Source organism: Penicillium canariense, assembly GCF_028826845.1.
Source record: "Penicillium canariense strain IBT 26290 chromosome Unknown utg000001l_segment0_segment0, whole genome shotgun sequence".
Taxonomy (NCBI): domain Eukaryota; kingdom Fungi; phylum Ascomycota; class Eurotiomycetes; order Eurotiales; family Aspergillaceae; genus Penicillium; species Penicillium canariense.
Window position 1 is genome coordinate 5,520,729 of NW_026622728.1, and position 19,930 is coordinate 5,540,658.

Here is a 19,930-nt window from a genome sequence, read left to right on the forward strand (position 1 = left end):
CCTTACGCTCGGGAATGCCGGCCGTGGTGGGTTAATGACATTGTGTCACCTATTCAAACTACATACGGTGTTAGAACGGGGCGCTAGATGAAGAGAACACATAGCGCAGGCAGGAATCTCCAACTATTTACATGATCAAAACTTCGTCGGATTCGTATTAGTTTCAAGCTAGATTGAATCTTCCACGGCCCCCGCAATGGTCTGGTAACGTTACTGAGGAAGAAGCCCAACCCGAGATATCGAACCACATCCACAGCACGCCTGAAGGGATCTTCGATCGCTTCTGCACCAGCGAGGTAGTCCAGGATCGCCATTAAACCGCAATGCCTTAAAATGGAACCATGATCGCGATTGTTTCTCCGAAGGAGCAATATCTCCTCACCAGTAATATCACCGCCCGGCGAGTGCCACAGGCTACATCTAGCTATATCGCTACCACCCATTTTCCGGCCTGGGGTGGCGGCATGATTATCGACGAACTCATGAAAATCTTAGAGAAAAGCCGTGTAAACGCCGACTTCATCAGGCGTGAAACGGGAATCCTCGTCGACCTAAACCAGTTCACAGCGAGCGCAGTTCTCAAAATGAAAACCAGCCTCACGCGAGCGCTATTTTATCGCACACCCTTCGACATCGAAGTCGATAACAGACTTATCTTTTTCTCTCACAAAAAAACATCTGAAAGCACCGGGCTTGCGGGGTAGAAAAACAGATACTACCGGTCTACGAGAATGACCGCGCGTGTTCCCCGTGGGAAAGACTGTGCCGACGTGTGATGAGCCGACGGCCTCCGATAAGTCAAGGATCAACCCGAGAGGGGCAACTGCTCACACGACATGATCTCACATCCTGCGTCAGAATTTTCCTTCACAGTCTTCCCAAGGTAGACGAATATGCAACAAATATGAGTACTCCCGCCCATAGGACCCCCATCATGAGCGAGCCACCTTCCAGGCGCTATACAGATAACCCGACTTCCTCGGAGATCGAGCTGCCCTCGCTGCCCCCGGCAGATGGAGGAAAAGCTGCGTGGCTGATGCTTGCGTCGTGCTGTCTCATCCAACTACCAGTCTGGGGTGGGTCTTAAGCGCGAATGACTGGAGTCTCATAATCACTAACGCTCCGAAAATCAGGATTCTCGACGGTCTTCGGTATCTTCCAACAATACTACAGCACGCATAATGTCTTGCAGGGCAACAAAGGCGACCTGGCTACCGTGGGAACTACCTCAGCTGTATGCAAAAAGATTTCGTTCATGCTCTCAAAAGTTTTTGAATCTAACGCTGCTAGGGCCTTCTATACCTCCTATCGCCTGTCACATTCACCCTCTTGACGCGGTATCCACGCCTGCAAACTTGGTGCATTCCAACAGGCTTGGTAATTACCGTGGTTGGTTCTTTACTATCGTCGTTCTCACAGCGAGTGTGGCATCTTATTGCAACCCAAGGTGTCATATGTGCTATCGGGAATGGGCTCATGTTCAGTCCTTCGTCTCTGTATATGGACCAATGGTTCATACAGAAGAAGGGCCTTGCCCTCGGAATCATGTGGGCTGCAAAGAGCATTACTGGTGTGGTATTGCCCTTTATAGCGAGTGCATGTCTGAACAAGTACGGTTCGAGTACAACTTTAAGGTGTTGGGCTGTCACTACGGTACGAATCTCCTGGCTATTGATAGTCCTCTTGTTACCTCCCGCATACATCCGCGAAGCTATACCGGCATGGCCTCGACATGATCCTGCAATCGCGGGCCTTAACTTCAAAACTAATACCCCGAATACAGTTGTTGTCCACCCTACTATCCCTGCCATTCATGAAACCCCGGATCCCAGTTTCGCCCTCCGCATCAGCCCGCCGTCTCGACCTCAGCTTCCTTAAAATGGGCACCTTCTGGATGCTACAAGCTGGTAATATTATTCAAAGTTTTGGATATTTCTTGCCATCTACGTATCTGCCATCATATTCGACTACAACAGTCGGTCTCTCCGAAACAATGGGCACAATGCTAGTATCGCTCTTCAATGCGACTTCGGTTGCCGGCGGCATCTGCGTGGGGATGCTCTGCGATCGTTACGCAGTCTCCAACATCTTGCTTTTCTCATCGGTGGGGTCGGCACTATCTGTGTTCCTTCTATGGGGCATGTCGTCGCCTCCGGAGTCCGAGTCACCTCAGACAGCCATTGCGTTGCTCACTCTGTTCTCGATCTTCTACGGCTTCTTTGCCGGTGGATTTAGCTCCACCTGGTCAGGCGTCATCAAGCAGATCAAGCATGACTCGTCTGCGTCCCTGGAGACTGGGCTAGTGTTTGGTCTGCTCGCAGGTGGCCGAGGAATTGGCAATGCCATTAGTGGCCCGCTTAGCACGGCGTTGATCAACCAGGGGTCGTTGAGTGGCTCGCGGGGGCATGATGCTGAAACTGGGTTTGGTACTCAATATGGAACTCTGATTCTGTTCACTGGTATCACGGCCTTTTTTGGGGCATGGAGCTGGATGTGGCGATATATCAGTTCGGGGGTACGCTGTGTGAAGTGCTGAGAGAAGTTGGCTGAGAGAAGTTGGGGTTCAAAGACCGGACTTCGGAATAAGTGCAAATCATCTTGCGGGGAAAGGAGGTGGAAGAATGGTAGATACTATCCGTAAATTTAACCCCATTACATCAGAAGTAAATTTTTAAAAAGAGAATGCGTTATATTGTTGCGAACCGCAAGAAAAATTACTTCTACTGTATATCCCAGGTCACGTGCATATCGAGCTTCAACCCCAGCCAATCCACCGAAACACTTTCCAGGCGCAACCTCCGGTCCACACCCAACGCCATTGCAGCTTCACTCTGGGCCGCTGCAACCCCCTATCACAACCATGGCAGCGACCGATTCAGCCCTTCAAGACCCTCTACTCTCACTCCGGCGCGCCATTGCCGCCGGCAGCCTCCCAACACCGACTACGTCCTCCGAGCTGTCAGACCAGCATGCGACAGACAACCTGGCCGAGGCGACACACCTGTACTTTTCACAGCCACTCCCGCAGACTTTTTCTTTGACAGAGCCGACGCGCTTTGTCTCCAACACGACTGAAACCGCCGTCGATTTGCGCAGTATCTTCTTCGCGTGGCAGAAGAAGGATGTTGCGATTCCGGAGTACATCGCCTCTGCGCAGGAGCTAAATGAGGCGCTTAAGCAGAAGGAGCCACAAGAGGGCGGGAAGGAAGAGGTCGTTCAGAACCTTGTTTTCGTGGAACGTCTGGATCTGATCACCTGGCTGGAAGGTGCTTCCGATGAGAGTGAGCACATCAAGCCACTCGAAGGCGCTGTTGCCGCTGCTGAGGCCGCCGCTGCAGCTGCAGGTCAGGTCCAGGCGGAGGCTGCCGCCGGCGTGGCCTCTGGTGCTGTGGGAGGCATTTCAACAGTGCCCAGTGGAGCAGCTGCGGCACCTGGCCAGGCTGGTCGCCCGCAGAAGCAGATTGACCCTCGTCTGCAGGAGATTTACAATGGAGAGCGCAAGACGGGGGATCGGAATACAGTACTTCGGGGAATTAAGCCAGGTGTAAGTCTCGTCGAACGGGGGAGCGGACCTGGTGTGCGACCAGCCGAAAAATACTAACCATTCATTGTACTCTAGGACTTCTCCCACGTCCGGAAAAGCGCCGCTGTCTTCTTCGACCGCAACCGCGATCGCGCCGGCCAGCCCGGCGCCAAACCCGGCACCAAGCCCTCGTCAATGGTCCCCGCGCCCTCCGCCGGCTTGTCCATGTCATCTCGCAAGTCGAGCTCGCGCCCCGACCCAATCATTCTCCTCTCTCCCTCCGCCTCCTCCCTCATCCGCATGTCGAACATCAAATCCTTCCTCCAAGACGGCATCTTCGTGCCACCAGACCACCCAACCCTCAGCATGTCCACCGAGGCCAACTTCATGGAACTCAAACGCCCGCTGCGCCTCAAGAACGATCCGTCCAATCCCTCCGCCAACGCCATCGGCTCGGCCACCGGCGGCCGCGGGCCCAAGCCTACGAAGTTCATCCTTGTCGATGGCACGACCAACTTCAAACCGGAGTACTGGTCGCGCCTCGTGGCTGTCTTCACCACTGGGCAGACCTGGCAGTTCAAGTCGTACAAGTGGTCCTCGCCGCCGGAGCTGTTCAAGCATGCCACTGGTATCTACGTCGGCTGGCGCGGCGACGACATTCCAGCCACGGTCAAGGGCTGGGGCCGTGGGGTGGACAGCTTCGCTGTTGAGCGGTGGGATGAGAAGGGCGGAGTCCAAGGTGGTGGACGCTGGCGGGATCGGGAGGTTGTTGAGGGTATCTGGACGGCCATCGAGGAGGGCATGAAACTTCGGGGATGGGGATCGAAATAATAGACCTTGATCACCCAGCGAAACCTCCGTTTGTGCTATGCTTTTCCTCGTTTTACTACGTTGGTCCGGTTCTGATTCCCCTGCCTCCCTTTCTCGTCCGGCTATTTCTTTTTCTCTTCCTTCTTGTCCTGAAAATCGACTTGATGACATATGAAAGCAGGGTGTGTGGTTTCTGGCGTTGATATGAGGTGTCTAAATCTACATTACTTTTATACACTCTACCTGTTTCCTTATATCTATCTTCCTTCTTGCTGTCCAAGAAAAGGGCGGCTACGTGTACAATGCCATCGCAAAGTTAGAGTACAAATGAAGTCAAAAACTTCAGGAGAAAGCGTGACACCTAGTCAGCCAAACATAATGATCATTTAGTGGTAGTTTTATTCATAGGACGCGAATTGCGCGGGCTGAAGCGAGGCTGCTGTTAAACCCCCTTTCAGTACAACAGCATGAGATCAGAAAATCCATGACAAGGGGAGCTTTATCGACGACCTAGAGATGTATTTCGAAGAACTACATTCAACTAAGAAATCATAGAAGAAAAAAAGTGTGAATGGTATCGTCATGTCCATTGCCATTCCCATAGAGGAAGTTCGAATAATATGACAAGGTTAAAAAATCCAGAACTCACACGCTGTGCCCACAGAAAGGAGACAATGCAGTACCACAAAGGACAAGTCAAAGAAAAGAGAAGATAGAATGGAATAACAGAATCAATGCTTGATGAAGTGAAGAGTCATGCATGTGGAACGATGGTTGGAGAAGAGATGACATTAAAAAAAGACAGAGCAAGCACGCATGCATGATAAAACGCCGTCTCTGATGCTCAAACAACACAAAGCAAGGTAAGGCGTAGGAGTTGGGTCAAACCACCGGTCTTTTGGATTTGGCCTTGATTTTTTTGGTGTTTCTTTTTTTTCTTCGTTCCGGCTTCGGTTCTTCTCCAAAGGTAGAGGAGATAAAGCCGGAAAGAGGGATATCATGTATGCAGTGAAAAGCGAGGAGAAGCGAGGTGAAGGAGAACGTCATCCAAATATTACAAGGAGTCCCAAAAATAAAAAAAATTCCGGCCTTCTCTATAACATGAGGCATCGATCGATCGTAACGTCTTTCGTCTGAGTATTAAAAAAATGGTGCGTGGCGAGGGGGGAAGTTGAAGGAGATAACCAAGGGGGTTGAACAGGACCACTCGGGTAATGGAGCGGGGCGCAAGTTGAGACGCAGATGCAGACGCCCGGCGGGCTGCATGCCTTGTGAAGAAGCAAGACATGGAAAGGGAAGGATTTTTTTCGTGGTCGGAAGCGATCATGATAAGATTGGTGTGGACATCGTGTACGTCCAAAACATGGGGGAGGCCTGGGCCACCCAATACATCCATGCCATGCGATCTCCTCATCTGCTTATTCCATCGAGCGCAAAAACAGGCCCCCGGCGCGGGTGTGATTCCCGCGTTGCAGTCGCACAAAGAACGGGAGCGGACACGCATCCGCGAAACTCTGATCTGAGACCCGCAAAAAAGGGCGATGAAGCTTGGCGGTTTAGAAAATGACAGAGACTGAAGGGATGATGGAGGAGGTTGTGGGGGTTGTGGAGCGCAGAGCGGCGTTCGAAGCACGATGGGGCCGGCCGGTGTTTGCTGGTCTGCAGGAAACGTCGACGCTGGCTCGCGGTGATTGTCATGAGCGAGCAGACCGGCTCATAGTTCGTTCTGGGGCACCCGGGGTGGGGGAGTAGGAGCGCGAGCCGCCGAAAATGTCGACGTCGTGTTCCTGCAGGACGACGGAGTACTTGGGGTCGCGAAGGAATTTCGGGACGGAGTCCTGCAAATCAAAGTCAGTACGGAATGCAATTTGGTTTTTTGGTATGACTGGGATTGAGTTTGAGATTCAAAACTTACACTTGACATCAGCTTGAAGACGGAAGTCTGTGCAAGCTCAAAGAGATGCACCACCTCCTGAAGGCTCTTGAACATGGACTCGTCATCGCCAACAGCCTTGGTCATACGGCTGGCCAGGCTGTTGCGGAGGGCGTGGTCAATGTTCAACTCGCAGGGTGACCCTGGGGCCAAGAACGCGTTGTACAGCCCTAGAGCAAAACGCGTTAGATTATACAGTCCTATCCAACGTCGCAAGAATCTGATTTTTTTGAGACTTACCATAGGCAGCAGCCAGGGTTTCCCGAACCGAGTCCACCTTGTTGAACGTGCCGGTCTTCTCGGCCTTGTGGTAGTTGGCAGTAAATTCAGACACATCGAGGTAGAAGGACAGGTTCTCTTCGCACAGTGAGTAGCGCAAGAATTCACGGAACAGCAGGCGGAGGGCGGGGTCTTGCAGGATGTGGGTCAGTCGAGCGTTGTTGGAATCGCGGGGCATGCCGCGGTTGTCATAAGCGCCGGAGTTGTCACGGGTCTTGTCACGAGCAATCCAGCCACATACGCGCTGGCCACGCTCTGTGATGCTGTAGATGGCATATTTGGAGAGCTGGAACACGGCGTTGGAGTCTGGAAAGGACTTGTCGTCCTGAATCATTGTAATCAAGCCATACTTGAGGAACAACTCGGCAATCAGGCAGGTCTCCCGGCGCTCAATGGTGGTCGAGCAGTCCATCAACCAATCCACCGCACCCTTCCCAGTAAACGTGTTGGTGTAAATCTTGCCGTCCTGCAATTTCCGCTCCCGCGCCATCTTCACACCGACAATTCCGTTGGAGTAGTCGCTTAACGAGTCCGAGTCTGATGTGGAAATGCTGCTTTTGATATTGGGCCCATCCTGTCCCGCAAACCGGCGGAAGATCACCTCGATGGTGGCACGGTCATGCGACAGCTTATCGGTCTCAGTGTCTCGCTCCAAGTTCACCAATTGCATCGTGTTGCGCGGAGACTCCAAAACATCCATCACGTGACGGGCAGTGATTCCGTTTCGCTGGCAGAAGCGCTGCAGGATGTTGATGCCCTTGGGGGTGAGTTGGAAGAGGGCGCCCTTGAGCGGGAAGATTGGCAGGGCCTTGCCATCGACGGCCTCGATGAAGCGACCATCCACAAAGCGCTGGCAGACTGAGCGCGCCATTTCCTTGGCCATGGAGAAGGTGGTGGTCGTGGTGGTGGTCACGATGCGCGAGGGGTCCTTGGGGTCTGGCATGCGGTTCGACTGGGAGAATTTGAGGGATCCCAAGTTGTTGATCGCCTCTTCGGAGGTGAAGGTGTGGTCATATCTTGTGAAGCGGACCCGATGGGAGTCCAACTTCAAGCTTACCATCAAAGTGGAGAACAAGTCCATAAAATCCTAAAATTCGCGAGATATCAGTCTTCGATTGTCTTTCCTCTTTGCGTGCCTGTCCTTCCGGCCGGGTCTGCGCGGGGTATTTTCTAGGCTCTGGCTTCCCAACCTACCTTGGTGAACGGTCGCTCATCTTCGGTCATACGCAACAGCCTCGACGAAGTCTGGTGCATTTTGCTGGGCGCGGTTGGCGCAGCGCCCGGATGGGCAGGGCGGGATTCTTGAGGGGGTGTCGGGACGCGCTGCAGCGTCAGGCGCCGTTTGTGGAAAGACGGCTCCGGGGAAACCGAGCGCGAAAAATCCGGCAACTGCTCGTATGTGTCTCCCTCGGATAATGGCGGGGTCAAGGGGGTAGAGACGTTGGATTTGGTGAGTCTTGAGAGGCTGCCGGAAGAGTTCGAGGAGTGCAGCGTGGATAAGTTGCCCGCGGGGGTCTGGGAGACGGTCGAGATGGTCGACAAGCTGGCCAGGGCACTGGAGGTTTTTTGGGCCAAGGCAGCAAAAGAGCGACGGTTGCGGCGGGAGATAGAGCCGACGACTGACCCAGTGAAGGAAGCAGCGAACAAGGCGGGCGGATCAGTCGTAGGGGGATGGGTGGTGGAGGAGGAAGTTGCGCGAGAGCGTGCAGGAGGTAGAGTAGAGGCAGGAACTGAAGGGACTGAAAGAGGGAGAGATTCTTCTCGGCAGTGGTTCACGGAGGGTAGGGTTGGCATTGAATGAGTAGCCTGTGGGTGAACCAGAACCAGCAGAACCAGACTTCGGGAAGAGTGTGAAAAGTGGGTAAGTCAAGCAAGACCTGATACCCACGATCTTTACACTACCACCGTAAAGGGGGAGGAAGGGAATATTAAGGAAATATTGTAATAGTGGAATGGTGGAATGATGGAATGGCGGGTAGGGTGGAGAGGTGGGAAATAAAAAAAATTATATAAAAAAATACTGCTAGAAAAAGAGGACGGGTGGAACTCTTAGCTCCTATACTAAGGATGGAGTAGTCAAGGACGGAGCAGAAAATCGGAGTTTGGAGGGGAAGGGAAGAAGAGGGGGGGGAAAGTAGTAGTTTTGGGTGTCCGGGGGTGTTTTGGGTGTAAGAAGGGGGGGGGGAGTTGCAGGTGGTTGGGAATTGTGAGATTGGGAATTATACGCTATAGTTTTCAAATTTCCCTTTTTATTCTTTTTCACTCCGAAAGGAATAATCATCTAAAATAAGGATAATACAAATAAAAAAAATGAAAAAGACGGTAGACAAGAGAAGAAAATAGAGGCGGGCCAAGCATGAATAAGACAGCGGAAAAGGGAAAATAAAAAAAATTAAAAAAGGGAAATAAAAGGGAAAAAAAAGGGAGGAGAAAAAGGGCCTATTGTGATATCGTGCTGGGCTCGCAACCCCCCTTGTGAAGAATCATAGCCATTCGGCCTGTCATCCATGACCCACCGACCACGCGTGAGGCCAGCCGGAAAGAGTTTGGTGTGCTGCATCCAAACAACGTGGGCCAAGGGAAGGGATTGCCTCATGGTGAAGATCGGTGGGTTCCTTGTTTCGTGCAGGGGTCTTGGTATTACCACGTTACGGGCAGTACGATGTACTGTACAATGGACGCCATGTACGAGTATTCAGTTACCTACTGTACAGTAGGTCCACGCTCGATCCTCCTTCTCTCCTCTAGTCGCCTTTGTTGCTTCTGAGCTTGCTTTAAGCGTCCTTTTCAAGCGATCTCCATGATCAACCGCATATTAAACCAAGGCAGATCATCACAGAACAATCTCACTCTCTTACATCCCTAGTGGACCCCACTATCGGCATTTGGCATGCCTCGATCATGCCAGCCGAGAATACATAGTCCATAGATAGCCCCGTAAGGTAATACAGTAGCCTCTCCCCCCAACTAACAAATTCCAAATACACAGCCATGGATGGAGATCAATTTCCCCTTATCTTTTCATTAAGCAGTCAGATAAAAAAAATGGAAAAATCAGTCAATGATTTCACCATCTGGCCACTGCGGTTCTCCAGACCCAAAGCTCTAACGGTGGGCGACCCAAGGAACCACGCGAGGCCGAACAGATCCGCGTGAAGATCTTTTGGTATACGTATTACCGAGGATTCCTCAAGGAAAGAACGCTGCATAACTGCATGTTCCATGTGCATATGCTCCGTACGGTGTATTCCGTAAAGACTTCTTTCTACTGCACAGTAGACAAGGCCAAAAGTACGCATGCAATAATCCAATACCCCCAAACCATCACCCTGACTGACCGCCCGAGTCTTGTTGGTCAAAAATCTACCCGTCGGAAATCCCCCCTCTGCACAACGCAACTGCACTCTAACCGGGGCAACTCTCACTGGTTTAGGTTTAGCCTTGCCTGATGTAGCAATCGCCTCCTCTCATCTCCCGCTCTCACTGGTGGGCACGGGGGGTCGCCGGTGATCCGAATCTTCAGGCTTGTGGTGATTATTATTGGTGGTGTAGGGTAGCACAATCCCCACTTACTCCGGACTTCCTCCACTTTGGGAGAGGACTCTGGCGTATTGTGTGGGAGGAAGGTATGAAACCGCCCCAGGTAATACCGACGTCCGACCGTCCGATACTGGTACTTCGGCCCCCTGGACCGAACAGGCAATGCTGGCCATCGCCCAACAAGCCTCGCGCCCACGTGGGAAGTTCTTTACCCCTCCATCTCTGAGGATGATTCATCCTCCTGACCGTCAGGAACCTTATCGGCCGTGGCAAAATCCCATTTCCCAAGGTTCTCCCCTTCGATCCCGATCAATATCCCCTTTGTTCTTTGTTTCCCTTTGTTCAGTCTTCAAACTAATTTCGGGTTTATTCATCCATTCCGCACCTTGCCCAGGCTCAGAACTCGGTGGCTCTTGACCACTCGGTGGATGCCGATAAGTCAATTCGGGGCCGGTGGCAGAAGAGGAAGGGCATGGTTTCGCGGGCGGACATTGGCAGCAAAGTCCGATCAGGGTGGAGTCTGAGCTAGCGCCACGCTGGCCTCCTTCTCTGTCTCCTCACACGTTCGGTTCGATCCTCTAGTCCGTAGCTGACTGTGATCCGTGTCCGACCCATCCCGAACCCTCGCACTTTCTCCGATACGGTGTGGTGGTGGCCGTGGCCCGGGGGCTCACCAGTGTTTCGGGGTCGAAACAGGCTGAGACCGCCCAATCTTGGCTTTGGCCCCGCGTGGCGGAGCGCACTTCTTCCATGGCCTTTCCAAGCGCCTTCTCGCGAGTCCATGTGGTCCACGTGGACACACGTGGAGACGCGGCCTCAGCGTCTGAGCCCCTCAGGCCTATCACTTGCAGTACTAGCTGGACTAGCAGCCATAACGGTGGAGTACGGAGTACAAGGTATGGATCCCGGTTACGGAACATTTTGTAAAAGTCCACCTGGAGCTGGCTCGCTCGCTTCTTTCTACCCGCTCCTCCATAGTCGCCCCGGCTTGGCTGGGCTGGGATGTACCTAGGCTCCGCTCTGTTCGCTTGCTGGCCGTGGCTACTTCAGGCATCGTCTCTCGCGTCCGAGACAAGGAAGCCGTTCAAAAGCCGCCTGGTTAACGACTTGCTTCATGCCCATAATGTTTTGGATCCTTCTAGCCCATAAGACGGTCTGGTCAGATATAATAGGGTCGTGGCACTTTCACTCTTTCTGCCATGTTTGCCGGCGCACAGACTCGGAGGCGAAGGAACAGGGCCGTGAAGTCGATAGGCCCTAGTCAGACTATCCCAGAAGGGAATACGAGGTAATTGAGGGTAGGATGGGGAGGACCTAACTCACCCTGTAAGAGGATTGCCGATCACCGGCATACATACATACCCTGGAGTACTGTAGGACTACTCATACACATGTATCGGCTGTCGTAAGTCGTAGAAAGCCTCACTCCTTCATCCATACTCACCCAACGATTGAGCCGCATCGCGCGATTCTATATCGCGTGTTGCACGGCTTCAGGGCCTCTCGTCCACCCCTTTGGTGGCTCCACAGCTCTTCCACGGGTAATCTGTCCCAAAGAACTGGTACAGGGTAATAGAAACGGGCACGAACCTACCCACAACTTCCATGTTAGGAAATCCGAGTGACAGAGGAACCTCGCTGTCAGACACGTCAGTCGGGCTCCTTGGAGGTAGTGCCCACGAATAACAGCTCATAAGCAACATCCCAATCTAGCAAGGAACAAGTAAGGCACGCCATCGAAAGCGGGGAGAGGGGAACGCAGCGCGATCGCGCGAATCAGCTCATGTGCTCGTCCATCCGTCATGAGCCGGCACAGCGTAGATTGGCCAGTAATCGCACTTCGCAAGGACAAGCCATGATTTCTCAGCGGAGTACGAATACCGCCGTCGATCGGACCCCTTCGACCGGAGAAATTGGATGCTTCCATGCAGATCGGGGAGAATAATGTGATGCGTCACAGGTGCTGCGATCCATTGATTCGATCGCTCGATTTGCGCGGCGGGAGATACCATGTATCACAATGCCACGTGAACCGGGGTAAATATGGTACGTATGTAAATCTATAGGCCATTCCCAGCATATTGGATCCCTAGCCTCCAAGAATGCGTGGAATAAAATCTCCAGCTACAGTGGCATGCAGCTCCTACAATGTCTAGTAATCCACCAACCAAAGCGAAAGATGTGGAAAGGGGTCGCATCGTCCATGTGGCAGGCTACCCCGGCAATCGTTATTGACCGCTACCTACGGAGTACGGAAATAAGGGGCGTCAGCAACAGGCCAAAGAAGACACAGCCTCAGCCTAAGCCCTGCGATAAACCCCCGTAAGCCCGAAGGATTTCGACCGAACCCCAAGTTCTGAGGCTCACCAGGCCCGATCCAAGGGCTGTCAAAACGCCAAATCGTACCACTGCAACATGCAGACCAGGGAGAAGGAGGGGTCTGAGACACTACAGAAATTCCTCGCATGTCTTTAGCGGGGAAAAAAATAAAAGGGAAAAAAGGGGGTCGAAACAAGGAAGAGCGATAGGCGCAGAAAAGAAAATCAAATCAAACTGCAGTACCCACATTCCCCGTTTAATAACTTTCCCTGTCGCTTCATCCCGCCCGCTAACTGTTATCGCGATCCAGACGGCGAACAATCGAAAATGGCGGCCCGCTAGGATGCTCAAGGAGAATTCTCTATGGGCCGAAGTTGCGGTCAGACTGTTTAACGGCAGCGCGTCCAAAGTCTAAGGCCCAGTGATCCTCATGGAAACCGGATGATTCACTGGAGAATTGGCCGTCCTATTGTATGTTTGTTATCGTGGTATAATGGTATTGTACGAGGTACCATCCACCGATACAAACATACTGAAACTAAGGTTTGCCCTTTCCCCTACATACCCCAACCTTTCGGTTCCATCGCGGTGGGTTTGTATCGTGGCATCCCTGGCTGCCACGCGACAGGATTCCACGCCCTGCAGGACCAACCCACATACCCGCTGCAACCCCGGTCCTGGGTTAGAAGCTGTGATAGCCCTAGGCCCCTTGAAGTTGAAGATAAACATGATCTACCTCGTACCAGCGTAGTAGTATGCGAGACCACAGAGACCGGAGTGTCCAAAGTAGTGGATGCAAACAAATACTTTTCTACGGTGTTTAGATGTAAACTTTCAAGTCCGTGATTGGTCCAAAATCAGAAGCCGTTAGAATGTGGCGCAGAACACACGATGGCCTTGATGGTGTAATGATAACACGGGTGGCTCGTACTCACCGGTAGATCACCGACTCAGTTGGATTCTGGGTCGAGGCAAGACCTTCGCTTATTGCTTTTTTAGCGTCGGTAGTCTGGTAGTCTTTTTGAACCAATCAAAGGAAGAGGGGCGTGTGCGATGCTTCTTATGGCAATGGAGCTTCCATCGACGAACAGACCCTAGGAAATAAGGGAGCAGAGAACCATTCCATTGACGAATTTAGAATAATCTTCCTTGTCCGGTTTTCTGGGGTGCAGGGGCGGCTGAGACTGCGGCAATCTTCGCGAGTCATGATTTCAGCTTTGCGATCAGACCCCCTGCCCAAAAGCAAACAGCGGAAACCTCATTCTGTCTGTCGGCAAGATACAACGTATCTGAGTGGGAAGATCGGCGACGACAGTATGACCATAAGTCGAGACCATACACACCTTGTGTACCTTGAAAACTGGGTATCGTACGGCGCCCCATCTGGGGGCAATGAAGCACTCGTCTTGATGTGGCCCGAGCGAGGGCAACCACCGTCCCGACTAGTCAGGGGGAAAGACTTGCTCTCCTTTACCGCCGGCACGATTCTGAGTATATACTGCGAAGTACATCGCAGGGCAGGACTAGGCAAGCGTTGAATGTCAATGGCTGCGGAACAGCAACCTACCTGTAATGCCATGCAGAAATGTGACTTCGATTATTAGTTGATTTAGACTATGCGCGGTCGTTCCTGAATCTAAGCTGCTGGTGGCTGCGGCGAGATCTATGGCGTCGGCATCATGCAATTGAGCCATTTCATAGGGACGGCGGGGCGATGGATGGCTACGGAACATGACTACCTCCCATCTTTGGGGTGCCTTTGGGACCAAATTTTGCTACCAGAAGCACTGGAATGAGGAACAACTTCAAGGACAGCCCACGGCCCCCCAATCTCACCATCCCAAAAATCAGCACTCGGTGGCTATAATTCAAGTGTTTGTAGTTTCACCGAAATATCAAGTATCAAATCAAAGCACCGCAGCGCTGTGGGGTATCCACCACGTGGCCGGGGTGGTTTCGCATCGCTTAGACTTCAAGATCAAAACACACATCCCAAGACCGGGCCAGTGTCAGGCACTCGTATTACTCAGATCTGAGTCAGCCTTCACCTCACTCAGCGAGTCTCGGCGAGCAGGAAAGGGGGCCTTATCAACACTCGGGGATTGAGAAAGGAGGAAGGGCGGCGCTTGAGCCTCAATTTTGCCAGCCCCCGAGTCGATCCTACCTCTATGGGGAAGTAGTCTAAGGGTGCGTGGCTGCCCCAAGAGCCAACCAGGCGCGGATCTGGCCTCTATCTCGGCACTCTCTGGAGACCGAGGGCGCCAGTGCCGAGCAAAAGGCGCCACTAGGTAAGGCTGCCCGACTAATTAGCGGGCGCTCCGAAGCCGAAAGCGGATCGTGGAGTTTGGTTGGAGAAAAGGTCGTTTGCAGCGAGCTGGACCGCCCTACTCCATTGTGAACGGCCGAAAAGGCAGTCTTACGGGATCAGGGGCAGCATAGTTCGGAGCTATGTATTCAAGCTTATGTTTACGGGCCAAGGGGAAGGAATGCAGCGGCTGGAGGGAGAATGCGCCTTTTCGGAAGTACTTTACAGTACCTACCGCCAGGCGATCTGGCGGGACGATCCGCAGGCAGCTTCTGGCTCATTCCGTACCGCTCAGGCGTTATGGCGTTAATACACGAAATCGCGTGTAACAAGAAATTCGACCACATTTACAGTACCTGTAGGATGTAAGATACCATCATATCATACAATGTGGTCCCACTGAGACTTACCGAAAGCAGAGATCGGCTAGCGCCGAAGGAATAATGGATGGCGTCATGACTCAGGCATTGAGCCTGGAAGGATGCACAGTATGCATCGGTTTAACGCGGGGCAAACGCTCCCGATCGCAACTTTGACCAAATGCGTCGATATCAACGGAAGTCCTTATCCAGACCGAAAAAGTCTCCGATCGGCCGAACCACTGTCACCCAAAGCTTTGACACCATTACTGCTCTTCTCGGCCAGCACTCCTGAATAGTCACGCCCGGCCGGAATTTTTTCGCCATGCGGGTGCGATCGCACCCGCACGGCGAAGGTCCGCGTGGCGAAATATAGCGCTAGAATCCTTCTAGAAGAATTCTGGAAGCCACCAGAAACCCGCACTAGCGACAAGCCCAGCTCGTGTTTCGTGTGTTTCGTGTTTGCGCGCCGCTCCATGGTTACGCTGGCTCCACGTCGACGGAAAGGGAGAGTGCTCCCGCCTTGGTTCGTGCTGCGACCTGGTGGTCGTGGATATGCAGTTGTGGCTTTGGGCCTCGGTCTAGGTCTGGGCCTGCCTGGGTCCTGTGAGCGTTCACTCGGTTAGGTTCGGTGTATGGCTTGGCGTAGGAACGAGAGCGATGAGACAATCGCATTTGGAGAAGAATTTAGCGATAACGGAGGCGAAATTAGGAGTCAGATATCAGACATTCAAGACTAATAGCTAGAATTAAAAGCTAGGAACAACCAAGGTGAAATTTTTGCCGTCGGTTCCTGAATCTGTTTTTGGGGTTGCTTGCGATCAAGCTTGGCTTGGCGGGCCACTCTCGCAACCCACGTGCCTGGATACATACCCTCCAGGCACGAAAATTATTCGATCGAAGACAGTGGGTTACTGGATGCAGGTACCGCCCAGCCTGGTCAACTGCGTGCCCTTTTCGAGCCAGGCAGTGGAGACGCGGAAAAAATGGAGATGCTAAGACGCAACCTCGAGGTAGACGCAAAATTGTGACGAGGAAGACAAATTACGGAGATGCACTGGCTTCTCCGCTGGCCCCATTAATCAATGCCATTATTGATTACTACTACCATGGCGCGGCTGTTATAGAGCGAGCAGCATTGCATCCTATTGTTGACTATTGAACCTGTACCATGTTCTGTGTAAATATTCAAGTAAATTTTCGACGAGCGCCGACCCGCGACTCCACAATGATGCCGTTGTTTTTACATAATTAACATTATGAGGTGTACAGTATGTACACGGCCGAAGGGACCACAGCGGGGAGGGCCTTGTTGGCCCACGTGGCAGATGATCTACACGAAAAAACTTGATGTGACAGCCAAATACGGAGTATACTGTAGTATCCATGTTGTTGGGACGGACGGATATACACCCAAATCCCTCCTGTGAGCGTTATTCAAGTCCAGAGACCAAAGTACTCTGTACAATATGTAAGTTTAAAATTGGATGGCATAGGAAGATTGCCACGCCCTGCAGCTACTGGTGCCCATCGAAGATCATGCCTAACACAGCGCAGCGACTATGGTATGACTTGCAGCTAATGCGGTGGATCTGTCGGGCGCCCATGTGGCGTGAGAGGGATGCGATTCCTTCTCGCCTATTATTCTGCTCAGGTTTTAGCGCTCGCTCTTTGTTACATTATGTACTCCTTGCACATCATCTTCGACTCGGATAGACCACCAGGAGTTATGGCTTAGGCCGCTGCAGGGCCCTGGTGGTGCTCTCGCTTGCTGGTCCTGGTCCGGCGTACAGAGAAGTGATTGGCGAATGGCTCTCAACTCGGTGTTTCGTAGCTGCACTGCCCCCGGGCTGACGGCCCCAGTGGAGGCTTCACCCCGGGACCCTTTTGGGGGCCACCACCATGGACGCGACCGGTGGAGGCACATGGAGGGTGGCCTGTCCACTCCTGTCCAAGAGGGAGGGTGATTTTGCTGATGCCACGTCTGATGCCATTCACTTTTCATCGGCGATCTCCTGGGCACTCTGTTCTAGGGAGTGTAGTGAGGATCAACGTCCATGGCTGCCGATATCCTACGGTTAATTCTGGCCTTCGCAACTGTATACTGTGTCCTTCGTAGGGATTATACCTTGTGAGGCCTAGAAATCACCGCTTTCGCTCAAAACAAAGTTGTACACCCATTCATATCCTCACGCCAAAGTAGGATGACATGCTGGCATTTGGTGAAATCCGGATGGAATTGCTCGACACAATGTACTTGATACTTGATGCTTTTCAACAAGTCTATGTCGAGGTCATTTCAATCAAGCATATGCTTGTCTGCGGCATTACAGTATCCTAAATTTGAATCCCCATTCCACATAGTCATATAGCCTGCTCAACCTGCCCCGAGGCCCAACCCTGATCGACGTAGCCACCTACTGCATGATGGTGGAGATCGGAGCGCGACGGGCGGATGCATATCGTCGCAACGCAAGCAAATCGGAACACACTGATTCAGTCTCAGGGGCTCCCAGCCATTCGACTTTGATAGCATAGGACTAGATACATACTGGAGGAGGCTATATAGTACTGCAGTATGCATTTAGTACTGCAGTATGCATGATTCGATATTCTTCCCGTCGGGATTAGGTTAATCAAGTATACAGACCGCTTCAGATAGCAATACCCCCCGACTGCACACCTCTCATTCGAATACTTATCATTCCGGCAATGAGTAATTCTCCGAGCCATTATGCCCTCCTCCACTTGGTCGGTCTTCGTCCCGTCTGGGTCTGGGGGATGTGTGCCCAGCCCGACGAGCGGGGAGAAGACGACGATCACTAACCACGCGCACCCAATCCCCCGAAGAATCTGCCGAAGAATCTCCCTGTGAAAGAGAGCACAGATGAATTCCCTCCCCAGCAGCGACCAGAACGAAAACAACCTGCCAAAAGCGCTCGTCGGCCCCGTCCAACAGCATGGGGGAACGGGGGCTGGCTTGTCCGGCAAGGTCGGCCGCGACGATTATGGTCTTTATGGCAGACAGCTGCTCTGTACTATATCCAGAAAGCCAAAGCAGCGCAACAATTATCCTGGATAGCACATGTTCCGCTTACCATGCAGGCGCTGTGCCCCCTCCGTTTTCTCCCCGGTGCTACACTGCAGGCCGGGCCTTGGCACGCCTCTGTAGACCGTCTCCTAGCTAGCGCTAGTCGCCGCGAGACAGTTCGATCCCTCGACCATAGTGGCCTGGAAGATCCCGTCTAGCCGTCCGTTTTTGGGCCCCGGAAGCCGCGGCATTGCTCATCATGACCACTGTCCAATCCCCTCAATGAGGGTGATAAGATTGGATGTACGGCGTACTAGAGTAATCACATCCCGGTTCTTCCAAGCCCAGATCGCAGATCGCGCAGGTGATACAGGGAACAATGTGTGCCCACTCTTCGGTTTGCATCACACTCTCGTGGCCGATTGTGTCCGTTTCTGTACGTGCTGTTTATGTTTCCTGTGACCTTTGTTTTCAATCTTTAATCTCCAGACCTGACTTCATGGCCCGAACCACCCATGCAATGCAATGCAGTCTCGGTCTCCTGGGACCCTTCAGTTGCGGAGTGGGCGACGGTCCGGGGCTTTCTTCGACGGCTAGAACATGGCCTTTCTTGCGGGCGTGGGCATAAGCACGGGCGGCCGCAGCTCCCCGGTTGTTCAGTCTCTCTGCGACCCCATGGAGTACTCTGTTCATACCTCCCTGATTCCTGGGCCTCCCATCATGGATGGCCACTCCGCACCAGACTGCAGCCATCGGCTGGGTGGATTTGCAAGGGCCGCTCTGAGCACCAGGCATGGTCCAAAATGAACCTCAGGAATCGCCTCCGTTGGGGTTTCCTCGTGACAAGCTACGAGGTGCGGAGGGTATCCACGCCATGCCGTCCTGCAGAAGTGTGGAGTTGCCGCGTTGGCTGCAGGCAGACAAAGTAGTCGAGAAGATCTCCAAGTGCACTGCCCTTGACCTACGGAGTACAAATCCACACTGTATTTACTCCAAACAGGATAGTGCATATCGTAGAGTCACAGCCCGGGGCCCATTTTCCTTCATAGAAGCACACTAGGACATACGCACTCCAAACAATAGCCTCAGGAAGCAACCCCCGCCCCATTGGCCGGTAATACACTGCTGTACTAGATGTGAGATGCATGCAGCTCGAACATAACTCGAACATAACTCGAACATAACATTTGTACAGTCCTAGAGCAAGCCGGTGCAAAAGGCAAATCGCACCTCATAACGAAACGTCAGGCAATACTGACTACCTAAGCGAATAGACAACTATTAGTAATGCCAAAAACTACCAGGAAGCCAGTGATAATAACGGTATTCTATCTTGGCTAGCGTCCCAGTGCCCTCCACACACTAGCTTCATCACCCTCATGAGCAATCCTGCATATTTCACATGGTACCCTAGCCATCGGTGTCCTGCATGCAGCGTAATATGCTCATGCCCATGCCGCTGCTATCGGCCATACCCCACCGATAGTATTTTCTTGTTATTCATAATGTCCTCGGCTCCCTCTTGCAGGGATCCGATTCGCCGCTAGCCCGCCTCTCAGCTTCCCTTTGCGGGTAATAATGGGAGAGCCTGCGACATATCACTTTTGACACATGGAATAGGCACCATGCATACATACTGCCTGCACCCTGGCCAATTAACAGCCCGGACTATGCTGTGGTGATGGAAAGGGTGGTGTGCTGCAAGGGCTGGGCATCTGCCGGTAGGTGGCCACTCGCTTTTTGCCATCGATTTTGCTTTTGTTGAGGACGCTGCATGGAAGGCCCTGGCTGGTTTGGAAAGGAGGCCGCTTGCTTGACCGTATATACCTTC

At 52.6% G+C, this 19,930-nt stretch overlaps 3 protein-coding genes across 3 annotated transcripts; 2 read left to right on the forward strand and 1 right to left on the reverse strand.

Moving 5' to 3' along the window:
- Nucleotides 1-1,813: 1,813 nt before the first annotated feature.
- N7482_001867 (putative MFS monocarboxylate transporter) lies at nt 1,814-2,536 on the forward strand (the record flags this gene model as incomplete). The annotated part of the gene is made up of 1 exon (XM_056683992.1): nt 1,814-2,536. The coding sequence occupies one exon, from the start codon at nt 1,814-1,816 to the stop codon at nt 2,534-2,536; it is 723 nt and encodes a 240-aa protein (XP_056547598.1).
- Nucleotides 2,537-2,860: 324 nt separating this feature from the next.
- N7482_001868 (RNA polymerase II accessory factor CDC73 family protein) lies at nt 2,861-4,354 on the forward strand (the record flags this gene model as incomplete). The annotated part of the gene is made up of 2 exons (XM_056683993.1): nt 2,861-3,544; nt 3,620-4,354. The coding sequence occupies 2 exons, from the start codon at nt 2,861-2,863 to the stop codon at nt 4,352-4,354; spliced, it is 1,419 nt and encodes a 472-aa protein (XP_056547599.1).
- Nucleotides 4,355-6,027: 1,673 nt separating this feature from the next.
- Nucleotides 6,028-8,339, reverse strand: flbA (developmental regulator FlbA; the record flags this gene model as incomplete). The annotated part of the gene is made up of 4 exons (XM_056683994.1): nt 6,028-6,171; nt 6,249-6,436; nt 6,507-7,632; nt 7,740-8,339. The coding sequence occupies 4 exons, from the start codon at nt 8,337-8,339 to the stop codon at nt 6,028-6,030; spliced, it is 2,058 nt and encodes a 685-aa protein (XP_056547600.1).
- Nucleotides 8,340-19,930: the final 11,591 nt, after the last annotated feature.